The sequence below is a fragment of the Balaenoptera ricei genome, chromosome 10 (genome assembly GCF_028023285.1).
Source record: "Balaenoptera ricei isolate mBalRic1 chromosome 10, mBalRic1.hap2, whole genome shotgun sequence".
Taxonomy (NCBI): domain Eukaryota; kingdom Metazoa; phylum Chordata; class Mammalia; order Artiodactyla; family Balaenopteridae; genus Balaenoptera; species Balaenoptera ricei.
Genome location: NC_082648.1, coordinates 79,419,269 through 79,435,002, shown reverse-complemented (window position 1 = coordinate 79,435,002; position 15,734 = coordinate 79,419,269). Strand labels below are relative to the sequence as shown.

At 37.7% G+C, this 15,734-nt stretch overlaps 1 protein-coding gene across 5 annotated transcripts in view; it reads right to left on the bottom strand.

Annotated features, from left to right (window-relative positions):
• The window catches only part of MRPL42 (mitochondrial ribosomal protein L42), a 37,236-nt gene extending 28,483 nt beyond the window's left edge, over window positions 1-8,753 (bottom strand). The window contains exons 1-4 of one of the 5 annotated variants that reach the window (XM_059934740.1): window positions 8,700-8,753; window positions 6,973-7,111; window positions 2,669-2,732; window positions 1,383-1,467 (exon numbers count right to left, since the gene is read on the bottom strand). In XM_059934740.1, coding sequence (XP_059790723.1) covers window positions 1,383-1,467; window positions 2,669-2,732; window positions 6,973-7,042 — 219 coding nt within the window. In that variant the 5' untranslated portion in view covers window positions 7,043-7,111; window positions 8,700-8,753. Of the gene's footprint in view, window positions 1-1,382; window positions 1,468-2,668; window positions 2,733-6,972; window positions 7,157-8,629 lie in introns of all 5 variants that reach the window. The other 4 variants (XM_059934737.1, XM_059934736.1, XM_059934739.1 and 1 more) reach the window with 4 other exon arrangements.
• Between the last annotated feature and the right edge of the window lie 6,981 nt (window positions 8,754-15,734).

Here is a 15,734-nt window from a genome sequence, read left to right as displayed (position 1 = left end):
ACAAGGATAAAGCACGTAACCAGAAATATAACAAAAAATAACAATGTAAGAAGGCACAATATAGTATGAGCTAGAGGTTTACAGGCCAAAAGTCAGTGACTTACTCCTATTTTCTACACACAGTCCAAAGAAATGAAACAAAAAAGGAATACTGGAATATTGCTTATGGTATCTAGCTAGAATACAAAGCAGGCAGACAAAATGGTGAGGTTTTAAAAAGGGAATACAAACTAGTAAAATAACATTAATTTGTTTTGTCAAACCGGTACTCTGGCCCTAATGATGATTTTTAAAAATAGGTATCACTAGATGCATCATGTGACGAATTATTTTCTCCTCAAAAAGCAAATCAAACATTACGAAATATAGTAGAAGAGGGCTTAAAGAAATAAGAGGAAGCTATTCATATATAAAATAATAAAAAGACTTGGGTCAAGTTAAATTACATTAAAAATAAAAACAAAACCTCCTTTATCTAGTGCCTGGCTTTCGAAGAAATATGGAAAAAATTAAACTAGGCCACTTAAAATATATGCCCATGTTGGCCCATTAGAAAAAAATAACCAGGGGCTTCCCTGGTGGTGCAGTGATTGAGAATCTGCCTGCCAGTGCAGGAGACGTGGGTTCGAGCCCTGGTCCGGGAAGATCCCACATGTCGCGGAGCAACTAAGCCCGTGCGCCACAACTACTGAGCCTGCACTCTAGAGCCTGTGAGCCACAACTACTGAGCCCACAAGCCACAACTACTGAAGCCCACACGCCTAGAGCCCATGCTCCGCAACAAGAGAAGCCACCGCCATGAGAAGCCTGCGCACCACAACGAAGAGTAGCTCCTGCTCACCACAACTAGAGAAAAGCCTGTGCACAGCAACGAAGACCCAACACAGCCAAAAATAAATAAATAAATAAATTTATATTAAAAAAAAAAAAGCAAAAGAAAAAACTAACCGAGAAAAGAAGAAATTCACCCAACATTAAAAGGATTATCAAAACCAACACAATATAAAAGTTATGAAACAGTACACTAAAATACAAACTTTTCATAATTTATTAGATTGCAATATATAGTAGTATGGGACAATGTGTTTTTAAAATTTATACTAGGTGTGTCTGATCCCTAGTCAGAAATCTACCAAATTTTAGACCAGAAAACTGATGCCGTAATTGTGTTTAAATGTTTCACTTTGTGCACTGAAAAAAACCTTTAGAGAAAAATGATGAAAAGAAATAAGAGAAAAATCAAAACAGTAAAATAAAAAAGCCAAAAGAAGATTTAAACCAAATAAAGAAAATCAAACAATTCCCTTCTCTTTGGATACTGTAAAGAAGGGTGAATAGTCCAACAACAAATTAAAAATTACAAGAGATTTTCTTATACATACTTTTGTGTGTTCATATGGAATGTCCACAGAAGGGTGATAGCATACTATTGTCCTGCCATCAGATGTCAAAGCAAGCTCTACTTTGCTAAAAAAAAGAATGTTTTAGAAACAGAGTTATACTGTATTCAAGGCAAAATGATTATTAGAGCTAAAATTTGTTAATCACATATCCCTGAAGAATAAATGCCATCATGTCACTGGACTGGCAAACCAGGTACCCATATTACAGGGGACAACTCATACCATCCCACAAAATATGTCAGCTTAACTACCACAACAAACCTTTACTGCATTAACCCACTATTTTATATAAATTATTCTTCAAATTATTTGTTTGGTTAAAGTTATTTGTTTTCTTAACCTTTGGAAGAGATCTTCATGTTCATTCATCACTATTAATAGAACTTCTTTTCCTTATCTAAAAGCTACCTTCAAAAAGCTGTAAGGAGATTACTTAAATTATTAAAGCTGAAGATCAGCAAAATACATAATCTTCCAGGTAAAGGATAACCTGAATTTCCAATCATAAAGATTGTAGCTGAGTACTTTTTCTAGATCAGCATTTCTCCAAATGCCTTTGGCATAATGCAAAACACGTCATATAAGACTCAATCTTTTCAGGTTCAAAAGTGCTACCTATTACCTAGTCTTATTTCATCACTATCCTAATACTTACTAAATTTACAATTAAAACTGGTGTCAAGAGGGAAGAAAATATATTTTTACTAAAATTCACAATAAAAACAATGTAACTTAAGAAAACATGTTGTAGTTTCTGCACATAAGACTCTGCTATAGAGATAAAGGACAATATTTCATTCATACGTTATTCCTAGTTCTGAGCATACTGACTACAATAAGTACCAAATAAATTGTGGTTGAATTAAATATTTGTAATTTAGGATTATTCAATGTTAACAAAAGATAAGATAAATAACTGCTTAAGCTAATAGATATGAACCCTAAGAGAAAACCATAAAAAGTATTTAGCTTCTCCAAAAAGCTAAAGAATGCTTCAGGAAGAAAAGATAGCATTTCTATCAGCAAGTCTGTCTTACAACAAATGAAGTATTCACTGAAACACAATGATAATGATTTTTATTTAAACCATTTATAAGCCCAGACACTGGGTAAATAAGATCACTGAAATAATTTTTAAAAACAAAATTAAAGAAAGAATAATCAGAAAAGAAAGCAGAAAATACCAAAACAAGAAATAAAACTAAATCATTTCAGATAGAGCTAACGAACTTATTTTTTTTTTCCAATTGGATTTCAATACATACCAATTATAGTCATCTGGAAGAGAAGAATACGTAGTTTTATGACAAACACAATATAAGGCTCCATCTGCAAAAACCCCAAACAGTAAGATGGATTTAGTTAATTTGAGCATATGTCCTCACACCAATGTAAAGCTAGTTTTACTCATTCAACCACTATTTACTGTATTCACTAAGAAACAGGGCTGTACATGGAGCTAGGGATTCAACAAGTTAAGATCCAGTCCCTGACTTCAAAAAGGGTGCAAGTCTGGTGCCCTGTTAGGAAGGGTAAGCACTGGGAGTGAAAGGGACACATGGACAGATTACAAAACAGGAGTGTACAGGTTCAAGAATGCTTTTCCGCTGGAGATGATGTTTAAGACATGTTTAAGGTGTCCTGAAGGATGAAGGAGTAAGCTGGAGTTGTGAGGGGATGAGTACAGTGTTCCTTGCAAAGGGAATAAAAAGCGCCAGGACCAGAGGAAAGAAAGAACATAAAGTTTCTGAGTATTCTAAAAACTTTAGTGTTGGGAATTCCCTGGTGGTCCAGTGGGTAGGACTCAGCACTTTCACTGCCGGGGTCTGGGTTCGAGATCCCTGCTTGGGGAACTAAGATCCCGCAAGCCGCGCGGCTCAGCCAAATAAATAAATAAATAATAAAATAAAATAAAAACTTTAGTGTGACTGGAGTGCATAGTTCATAAAGGGCGAGTGTTTAAGTAATGAAATACAAAATAAACTGTTCAAAATCAACTGTTCTCAATCAAAATACAACATTTCAAAGCATATTTTCCGTTTTTAGAATACCTGCAAATTCAAGAGCCATAACTACTTTTTTTAAAGCTTGTGAAAGGTTCCTCTATGTTCAGAGAAATTATATTCTTTTAAATATAAAGAAAAAGTGTAAATGTAGCTCAGTATGGCTAAAAAAAAATTCTGTATATCTTGGCTAAAACCAAGGATCAACTTCTCTCAACTGAGCCACTTGCTCCTCAGTATGGAATGCCATCCCCACTTTGTTCAAATACCACTCATCTTTCAAGAGTCAAATACTACCCTTCCATGAAATCCTTTTCCCCCTTCCTGCCCTACATCCCCCATCACAGAAAGAGTTGTCTATTTTACATGTCCCACAACCAACATTCCATATGACATTGCTATACTATCATTGTGTCTTTTTTTATGCATCAGTTATTTATATGTATCAAAGATGTCTAAACAAAGATGTGTTTTCCATCTTTGTAAACTCTCCTTTCCCCAAGGATTGCATATACTTGCAGGTCTAAATATAAATTCTTACTCCAATGCATTAAAAGTACCTTAACAAAATTCATTAGTATCATAAAAGATTACTCAGCAAAATGTCAACCCCAAAATTCTATTGATGTAAAGATAACAAAATACAAAGAATTAGAAATATAACCTTATCTTTCAAAAGATTTATTAATTTTCAATTATCTGTGCTAATACAGAAGAGCATTTATTAAGACAAATCAGAGGGTAATGTAAAAATCATTTACACATATTTTATTTTCTTGTCTGACACTGTTGGGGATCTTCTTAATTATGTATGATTAATATTAAAAGCAGTTTGTATTCTCTGAATACACCAGCTAAGTGATGTACATGTTTGCTGAAAGAAACAGGGTTTAGTGGCAGAGGCAGGACAGACAGAATTTACCATTCTTAACTAGGCAGGAGGGAAAACTCAAGACAACAGTATTTAGTTCAACAGGAAACTGCAAAATTTGTACTCTGCACTAACATAGACATTTGTTTGTACCCTCATGACATACATCACATTCTACCACATCATATTCCAGGTATTGTTTCCATAGGTGTCTGTTTCAACTACAAGTCTAAATAAGTTCCTTAAGGCCAGGAATCCCACCTTGTTCATTACTGTGTCCCCTACAGTTCCTACTAATAAAGAAGAGATTGCCAAACTGCCTCTAAAATGTTAATTTCTGCATAATTAATACTTGAAAAATGCATTTGACATTTTATCAAGAGAAAAATTCTAGATATGGTTAAGTATCAGAGGTTCTAAATGCATAATTAGAACTGATGCCAAAGTTAACATCAATCAATCCAAATGAACTCAATGTGCCGAAAAGAATTTCAATGAGAGTCAGCTCTCCACAACTCACAGGCTTTTCTTGTTTTACATATATATATTTATACACACACACAATTGCATTTTGACATGATCTATAAAAGCTGATAGTCCCACTTCATTTTCAAATGTTGAATATTTTAAATTACAACAACAAAGGCGGTATAGCAGAAAATATATTGGGAAGACATAGGTTTTGATCATAGCTCTAATTTACCAGATATGCAACTTTGGTTGAGCTTCTGAGGGCAAGAGAACTCAAGTTCCTTCATCTTCAGAAAGAGAATAATGCCACGTGATAGGTAAGTTATTGTAAAATTCAAAGTTGTAAAGACCAAATGACTTAATATGCTTAAAAGCTGTAAAATTCCCACATTGACTGTATATTTTGGAAGGTATTAAATGTTCCTTCAGCTGTAAAATTCCCACATTGACTGTATATTTTGGAAGGTTTTAAATGTTCCTTCTGGAATACTGGGAGGGCTTTTTATTTGTGCTCATTGAACTTTCCAATCACAGTTTTGCTTTGCCTCTAATCTTAATGTCCTACCTTTTCATATAAGATATCAATAGTAACAGTAATAATACTTTACCTTCAGTAGTAATAATAGAAATTGTGTAGAACAAGAGGCTTAAGGATGCAAGAAGTTAGGTAGTCACTAATTATTAGGATGACTGAGTGATAATGGAATAATTTTCTGGGGTAACCCACATTAATTCTTCACTAATCAGATATTTTGACAACTGCGATTCACTGAGATCCATTCAACAAACATTTATTTATCACCTATCATGTATGAGAGGCACTGAGGAAACTAAAATAGACACTGTACAAATTTACAATCTAGTTGGTAAAGTATACACAGACAATTTTAACTGATTCAGGGGCAGATGAACTGGTTTTCAGATTAACCTGAGTGAGGACAAATTGCTGTTTCAGGACATGAGCTAGGTAAAAACTGATTACGTTTGAGTTCCCATCAGCCTTGGGGCTGAGTTCCTATCAGGTCAAAAGGGAAACTAAGCAGCAGAGGTCTCTCCCACAATTCTCAACAACAACAAAAAATGCTCCTAGGTAATCAAGAGCTGACTACAGTTTTGTTTTCACTATGATTTTAGTGTACACCTACAGTCTCCTGGCAATCTCTTCCTCTGTTTACTAAATTATACTTTCGTTTATACAGCTTTTTACCCTAGTCTTCAAACAACTCTTTTCCTCTTAACTCAATAAAAATGTTCAATTACAAATGGTAGTCAATAGGAAACATGAAGGAAGCAATTAAGGTCAGGCAGAGATGTGTAAAAAAAGTTGGCTGACTAAACATGAAAAAGCAAACCTATTGTAGCCTTCTAACCATGTCTTCTTTACAAATGGGAGAATGCAGTTCACAGAGGAAAAGGAAAGTGAAAAGAAGGTTGGTCAGGAAATAAGATTTTAATAGACTATTTATATAGATCAGTGTTTTGACTATCAAACATGTATTAATAGGCTTTGAAGAAAATATTTGACTACGTTTCTTCAGAAAAGAAAGGAAGAAATTACATTTTTTTTTAAATTACACAGAAAAAACAGAAAAGAACACACCAAAATAGTAACAATAATCACCCTGTAAGACGGAATTGTAAATTTGCCCTTTGCTAATTTTAAGAACTACTAAAAAAAGCAGTATGTGAAAATATAAATATAAGTGATTCAAACTAGAAAAAGTTCCTCTTTAGCAACCCCTCCCTTGCCCTGGGTTAAATCCCACTTGTGGTCTACAGAGATAACTTATTTGGTCCACATCTTTCACTCTGCATTTATACATATATACACACACAAATATATGGTCAATAATCTTTTAAATGCACAATGAGATCATACGATATATACTGTTCTATAACATACTTCTTCCCCCTTCTATATAGAGATCTTTCCACGTTACACTCCTATACAATAGCATGCATATACAATAACTAAATTAAATGTTCTTCAATGAACATGTATTACTATAACATTTGAAAAAGTTTAAAGCTTTTTAAACACTGGACTTCCCTGGTGGTCCAGTGGATAAGACTCCGCGCTCCCAATGCAGGAGGCCGGAGTTCGATCCCTGGTCGGGGAACTAGATCCCGCATGCATGCCAAAACGAAGATCTGGCACAGCCAAAATAAATAAATAAATATTTTTTAAAAACACAACGTTTTAAACATTAAAAAACTCACTTACTTTGAATTGGAAATAAATGTTTCAAGATAGTTCTGCTTGATATCGCCCATTTTACTGCTGCCAATGCCATGGTGAATCAAGATGCTTATCAGGTGGTAAGAAAGATGATTTGAAGAGAAACTGCTTTTAAAATCTGCTTCTAAAAAAAAAAAAAAACTGCTTCTAGGTATACCTATTTTCACCCCTGCATAAGAGATAAAGAAAAATCAGTGCTACCTATGATAAATTAAAGTGACACAATACACTGAACACTACAAAATAGGATCACCACCGAGAACTACAGCTGCCTAACACAAAACTTTTAAACAACCTCCCATTTCCAGGCAATACAGTACAAAGAGCAACATCATCAACATGTATAGTAAGATCAGAAACCCAAGAACTATGTCCATTACTATTTCTCTTAAATGCAAACTTCTCAACACCTAGTGTAGTTCTTTCCATTCAATGAGTGCGCAGCCAATGTGTAATTACTCTTAGAAACAGTCACTCACACATGCTACACAGAGCATTCTCCTTTCATAAAGCAAATGTGTCGGTGTACAACCTCCCAGGTACCATACACAAGATTTTATTACATCTCTTAAAGGGGTATTCTGTTTCTGATTAAATGAAATATTAAACAAGAAGGCCTAGCCTTGGCTTATTAAATACTGACTTGAAGAAACACATATAAACACCCAAAGTCCCAAATAAAATTTCGCCCTCTTATATAAGCTTTTTAACTTTCCAAGGTGCTTCCACTACCGTTCATTTTACTCTCGTCCTAATCATAAGAGGCATCTTTATTTTGATTCATGAAGAAACTAAGGTACAACAGTATTTAAATCAATTGCTTCCAAGAACTTCAGAGTCAATCCCTTACAAACTGCGAAAGTTCGGGCAAGTCATTAACGAAGCAACCCTCAGTTCCTTCCACGGTAAAATGGGGGAAAACAACCACAACCTCCAGGTCTGTTGTGAATAAATGACATACATCACTTGTTTTCAATTGGCTTCGATGACTATTCCCCCCACCCCCGCCCCTCCCACCACCCCCGCACAGTGATAAAAGCGTATTTCATCAGTCTTAGTCGCTGAACTATGCAGGTTGACTCCTTGTACTGTCGGTACGTTAGCACTGCCATCCCTGAGTACCTACAGTGTGCCTCCTACACTTTACGACCCATTTTTCTATACATTATATGCTCCTTCACAAGTCTGCGAAGTAGGCGTCTCCATTTAAAACACTAAGAATCGAGGCTCCGAAAGCTCAAACGGTTTACCTGCCACTTTACCGCTGCTTAACAGGTACTATGGGTATAACGCAAGCCCACAGCTTCTAACCACGAAATGAGAAACAAAACACTTTAGGGGACGTTAGGTCCCCTCTGTCCGAGACCCAGAGGTCACATTATTCACCCCAGAGAGAGAATTCAGAGGGTAAACCCCTTGGCCCGGAATTCAACGCTGGAGCAATAGAAAACTGCGGAGAGTCTGGGAAGGACTGAGGCTTGAGGAACTGGCTACCAGAACCAGACCCCACGGTAAGCGCGCGGCCACACGCCGGCCCTTCTGCAGGACGGACCGAGTCTGGTAATGCCAGAGGCTTTATCTTGCCGCAAACGACAGGTAGGAGACCTCGACAGCTGCCTATAAACTTTCTGGGCCTGCCCACCTTTTAGGGACTCCTAGACGAGCGAAGGAGAGGGAAATGACTGCGACTCACCGCGAGCCCGCCATCTTACCTCAACCCGGGTCCTAGGAGACACCGCTCCACGCGCCTTCCTGGCTCGCGGGGCACTCTGGGAAATGTAGTCTCCGCCGGAAAGAGCCCCGGGTGCCGTGGGTAAGGCGGGGCGGGGGGGGTCCGGGGTCCACCCAACGTGCGCCCGCGTTTAGTTGCAGCAGCTTGCCTGCAACTTTACTGGCGCTACCCAAAAAAACAAATTCACTGCCCCCACACATATCCTTAGAAAGTAACGAACACTATTTTTTAAAGTTTATACTAATAATTAGAGCAACTTGATATCCCTCCTTGGATGAGTTAGGTTTCCTAGGGGAAGAGGCATTTCAGAGAAGTACTGAAGCGGCGTGGGGTTGGATTTGACGTTTGAAATGGGGAAACATGGGACAGCCTTCAACCTATGTTCTGACAACTGTGGTGGTTATTCATTACGGGAGGAGGACGTGTAGGATCCTGGACCTCGCCATGTATCTTAGAGGGAAGAAAAGGCCCCTGGGCCTGTGCACTTCCTATTCTCATTGCCAGCAATGGTCTTCTCTCACTGCTTCTCATGACCACTGCCTTAGTTTATGCAGCTCTTGCTCAAATATCATCTCAGAGAGGACCACATCATTAAAATAGCTTCACCCGCCCTTGTTCCATTGCCCTTCTTTATTTTTTTCATAACATTTACCATTATATGACATTATATTTTCATTTGTTTCCTTGTTTAATGTCTGTCTCTTATGCCAGAATTCAAGATCCATGAAGGCCGAGAGGGACAGGTATCTATTTTGTTCTATACGGTATACAAATCTAATATCTAGAACTGTGCTTGGCCTCATCGTAGGCCTCCAATATTTGTTGAATGAATAAAACAATTAAATAACACTGCAGGTATTCAAGATAGTAGGTGACTGACTGATAAAGCCTAGTTTCACCTGGGAATTCCTTTCCTCCATGATCTGCAAAATTTCGGATTTATGTACATTTTTCTGAAAAGGATTCATAGCTTTTAACATGTAATCAAGGGGGTTAATCAACCTCTCAAAAATTTAAGGGCCATAGTCCTGAAGTAGTCCTTAATATTGAAAATAAGTGAATGTAAGTTCACTTACATTCACAGCATAAATGTGGACTGCTATGATGTCTCTCCTCACTTCCCACAGAATATCAGTGTGGTTCTGCTGCTTATCTTTGCTCCTATGGAAGCTCACATTGAGGACCCATCTCTGTCCTTTCGAATCTTGTCCATCCTTCAAAGCCACCCAGTAATGTCTTTCTGGACTATGCTGTAGGAAGAGACAGAGAGGAGAAACATATTTGAATGAACTATCAACTGGACTTGTCAAACATTCACTGTGCAAAGCAGAAGAGGGACGGATCAAAGATGATTCCACAGGACATGTCTTGATGGCTGTGAGTAGAGTGGGACCACTGACCAACAGGGAGACTCAGTGCAGCCAGGAAAGCTTCACAAAGCTGAGACCAGGAAAGAAACCAGCCATGTGCATGCGAAAGAGAGTGGAGACGGCTCTAGGCTGAGGGAACAATTTAAAAGTCTAAAAGGGGGTGGAAACAGCTTATATGCTGGAGTGTGGTGTGGAGGAGAGCAGCAGGAGATGGGGTAAGGGGCAGGTCATTCTGGGCTTTACAGGCCTTGGTGGTAATAACATGGAATTAGGACACAGATCCATTTGTGTAGATGTTATTCTAATACAGTAGGGCATCACTGAAGGGTGTTAACACAAAAGAAGTGACATGATATGACTTATTTTTAAAAAAAGATTACTCCGGCTGTACTGTGCAGAGCAGTTTGGAGAGAGGCAAGACTGCAAGCAAGTCTAATGAGGCTAGTGCTGCACAGCAGTCAAGTTCAGAGCTGGTGATGATGACGTGATGGATGGCGGCAACAGTGGGGATGGAGAGAGAGGAAAGGAGTCCAGATATAGTGTAAAAGTACAGAAATGATAACTGAACATGATGATGGATTGATTAGCTGTGGGAATTGAGAGAGTGGAAAGACACTTCAGGTGATGCACTGATGACTGGCTTGAAGGTGGGTGGTTCATGAGACAGAGAATTCCAACATTTAGCAGTCCAGTGGAGAAGGACAGCCATCCAGCACCTCTCAGAAGTGGCAGGGAGAGAGGCAGTATGAAAACCAAGAGACTGCAATATGAGAGTCGCTAAGAGAGGCATGTCAGGAAAAGTTTCATAACTTTAGAGTTCGGTGCCAGCAAGTTTAAAGCTATAATTTCCAAAACTACAAACTTGAAGTACCAGTTAATAACTTACATTGTCCTACATAAAAGCAGTTCAAATTCATGCTAGTAAAATGACAAAACAGACAAAATTGTAGAACTTTGGAGTTGGTTTCAAATGGCTTCAGTTGAAAAGGGGATTGACTTCTTTTCTTCTCTAGCTTTGCAGAATAAAGTCACTTTTTATAAAATCAGAGATTGAAGACTCCAGAGCAATCTAACTGCCAAGCCATTAGAGAAAATCTTTCTAAAAACTTTTTCAAAAATTATTACATAAAATTGGCTCTGGTTTTGAGCACTTGCTATGTACCAAGCATTGTTCTTCAAACGCATTACATGTATTGTTTTTGTCTGTTCTTTCTGATAGCTCTAGGAGCTGGGTATAATTATTGTGACTGTCATTATACAATGAAGTAACAGAAGCACAGATAGGTTAAATAACTTGTTCAAAGTCATGCAAGTTACAAGTGGTGAAACTGTGATTTGAACCCAGGAATCACCCATGAGCTTAAAACCACTGATTTAGACTAGGCCATGCTCATTTCCAAATAGAAAATGTAGATTAAAAAAGTACTAACACAGGGAATTCCCTGGTGGTCCAGTGATTAAGACTCTGTACTTTCACGGCTGATGTCCTGGGTTCAGTCCCTGGCGGGGGGGAGCGGGGAACGAAGATCCCACAAGCTGCACAGTGTGGCCAAAAAAAAAAAAAAAAAGTGCTAACACAGATTTTAAAAACAAAACCCAAGAGATAATCACTGCTAATATTTTGATGTAAAACCTTTCACTTTTGTCTCTTCGTATATCTATATTATGATAATAGCTAACATTTATTGGACACATGATGTGTACTATTTTAAAGCCCTTGGCCAGTGATGGAGCTGAGATGTGAACCAGCCACATGTGAACTGCTTCTCCTTCAGTCTCCCTCTCTTTCACACAAACACATTATGTTTAGGTTTTCTTTTATTACTGTTAATATACATATACAGATAAACATGCATGCACAATAGATTTTCTTTCTTAATATATCTTTTTTCCCACTTAACTGTGTATCATGAACATCTTTCCTATGAATAGTTTAAATATTGTCGGTTTCAAACTGCAATCCTCCTAGATATCATCAGGACTTAATTTAGATTATTAAAGATCCTCACACTATAGTTATTTATTAAGTTATTAAGTTAAGTTATTTCATTATTAGATGCTTTCCTGCTACTCCTAAATTTTAAATTTATTCTACTTTGTTCATTAATTCAACAACTATTTATTGAGCACTTATTAGATGTACCAAACACCAGAGCAACAGTTTATGTCTTCAGAGATTATACATCAAGTGGGGATGACAGATAGTAAATGTATAATTGTGTAATTAATTATTTTATTATCATTGTCCTGAGTGCTCAGAGGGAAAAAAATGCCACGGAGCATATAACTAGTCTATTGGTGTCTGACTAGTCTATTAGGGTTAGGAAAGGCTCCCCTGAGGATATGAATTTAAGCAGAAATCTGAAGGAAGGGTAGATGTTATAAAGATGAAGAGTACAAGAGAGAACAGCCTGAGTGAGGGCCCTACGGTAGGAAGCAGTATGATTCTTTCAAGAAACAAAAATAAGGTCAATGTGACTAGAATACAGAGTGCTAGCAAAAACAATGAGGCTGGTGACAAAGGCAGATCTATTTTATATTTTTAAGAACTATTTCACAATTGGCAGGTAATGCTTATAAAGGGCTTTCTGGGAGACCACATATATTTGAAACTTATCCAAAATAACAAGACCCTGTTTTTCTAGTATGCATTGAGTATTGTCCTTAAGAAGTGTTTGTTTTGCCTTGTTAAGATAAATTGCACACCTTTAATCACATTGATAAATAATCTCACCAGAAACTGTGAGAAATTTACAGCAGAAACCGTTATTCCCCTATAGCTATTTCTCCCTTTCTTCCATGTTAATAGAACCCCTAATCTTCTTCTGAGTGTATGTCTACTCTGAATTTAAAAATCTACATTTCCCAGCCTCCCTTGCAAGCATAGGTGTAGTCATGTGACTAAGTGCTGGCCAATGAGATGTAAGCAAATGTGTCTTGCAGCAGCTTTGGTCTCTTCCTTAAAGATAGCTGGTGGGCACTCTTTGCCCCTTACTCCATCCTTTCTCCAGGAGAGTGGATGTTATGGTCACTATCTTAGAACACTAGCATTTAGAGGGCCTAGACTTAGGAATGATGGAGTAGTCAACTGGAAGGAGTCTGGGTTTTTGATAACTTTGTGGACCAGAGCTCCTAGTTCCTGCACTTCCTATTTAGGGATTTTTACAAGAGAGAAGTAAACTTTTATCTTATTTAACTCAGTGTTACTTTGAGCCTGTTTTCTAATAGTGGAACCTAATCCTCACTGAAATGACAGAATGAAAATAGTTCAAATCACAAATGATTCAAAAAATATATATCTAAAGGATTAGTACTGATTAAAATGTAAGGGCCTCGGACTTCCCTGGTGGCACAGTGGTTGAGAAACTGCCTGCCAATGCAGGGGACACGGTTCAAGCCCTGGTCTGGAAAGATTCCACATGCTGCGGAGTAAGCAAGCCCGTGCACCACAACTACTGAGCCTGTGCTCTAGAGCCCGCGAGCCACAACTACTGAAGCCCACGTGCCTATAGCCTGTGCTCCGCAACAAGAGAAGCCACCGCAATGAGAAGCCTGCACACCGCAACCAAGAGTCGCCCCGGGCAGCAACGGAGACCCAACGCAGCCAAAAATAAATGAATAAATAAATAAATTTATAAAAAAATAAAGTTGTTTCCTGAAGATGGAAATTCCTTCTTAAAAAAAAACAAAATAAATAAAATAAAATAAAATGTAAGGGCCTCCATAACACTGAACATAATACAGACCACAAGTTATAAACGGCTTTTCCTTCAAAAGCTCTCTTATAAATGCTCCAAGTGATTTTTACATTTATGTCTTCTCTACCTGTAAGATCTTGGGCTTCCTGCATGTAGGTGGACCTTATTTTCCAACTATACAGCTCACATATATAGCATAATGTTAACAAGTAGATTCTGAGAATCTCTGCCTAAATTTGAATCTTGATTCCATGACTTCCTAGCTATGATATTTGGAGAAATTTATTTTCTTAATATTTTTTAGTCTCAGTTTATTCATTATAAAAGGGGAATAATAATTATATTCCCTACTTTATAGAATTATTGGGTAAATTAAATAACAGAAGGTAAGTAAAATGCTTTGCAAAGTACCTGACATGTAGTAAGCACTCAATACTAGCAATAATTGTATCTTGTAGGTGCTTAATAAATATTTGTATAATAAATTTTTATGAACATCTGACCCAAAGAGATTACTTATTTCTTTGGCATTAAAATATATATTTTGACTGTCAGGAATAATCTACTGAATGTAATTAAAAATGAAAATGTGGACTTAGTCTAAAATGGACAATAATGATTTCTAGCTTTAAGTTGGCATATCACTTAGTCTCAGAGGAAAGCAAATGACATACTCAAACTGGTATCATTCCAGGAGCAGTAGTGGTATAACCTGGGCTTAGTACCACTGGCTGTTCCTTCCAGGCCAGAAGGGACAAAGAGAGGGAGCAGTAACTGGACCCCAGGAGAGAATCCTGTAGTTGGCTACCTTGAGGAGAGCAGTCATCTGTTGAAGGGCATAGCCAGCCTGAGGTGACCTTGCCAGGAGCAACCCAGGGTAATAATTACTCTGACTTCCCTCTCCTTTCCCTCTCTAATCTCCTGCAAGGGCTTCTCATTGGCCCAAACCAAACAGAAGCCAGAGGTGAAGGAACCCCCTCCATATAGTGTAGTCTATTCAAGTCAGCTTCCTGGGCAGAGAGCAGAGTGGACAAGATGAAGAGTGGATTTGGAGGAACAAAAGGGAGGTTCCTGGCACCAGGTCAGAATAAGTGTCCTTAGGACGCCTTTGGTATTCTGACTGTAAAGCCAGAGATTGGATTAGTAATCCAATTGAATGTTATTTAAATATAAACAGGGTGACCCTCCCATACTGATAGAAAGTGAAAAGAATTCTGAATAGCTTCCAGCAGTAAATACCTTTATTGAATATGTTGATAAATCAAATAAGTGAAACAACTTGGGGAGGAGGTTAGAAACTCAAATCACACTGAAGGTTTGGTAAAATGTATAATGTGAATGCAGGTGACATGGGTGGTGAGAACACTCCATCTGGAGGGTATGGACTGGAATTCCTACTGGCACAGCAACCATAAAAGAGGGCTCTGCTTCTCCTTTCAGGTCATATAGAAGAAGGTCCTGGAAGACTGCACTTCCAGACCTCACCCTCACAACCAACCTGGAAAGCCCCCCAAACTGCTTGCATAGGTTACCCCAGGTTACTTGGGGGTTACTTGTTTCCTTGGGTGTAAGTGAATTTTAGCTCCATAAAGATTTTGAATTAAATGTAGAAATGATGATGTAAATCAAAACCCACCTAGTAGTATTATTTTCCAGTTAGCATTGAGAATATAACACACTCAGAATACACACATGTGTATTCTATGTTTATATTTAAGTATTTAGAATATATAAGAGAATTTGGACTGTTAAATTTGCTGTTAGATAGCTTTTTGATTCTAATTTTTAAAAACTTTTTATTACAGAAAATTTCAAACACATACAAAATTAGAAAGAAAAGTATAATAAACCACCACGTACCCCTCATTCAGCTTCAACAATTATCAGCTTATGGGCAATTTTGTTTCATCTATACTCCCACCATTGGGGACTTCCCTGGTGGCACAG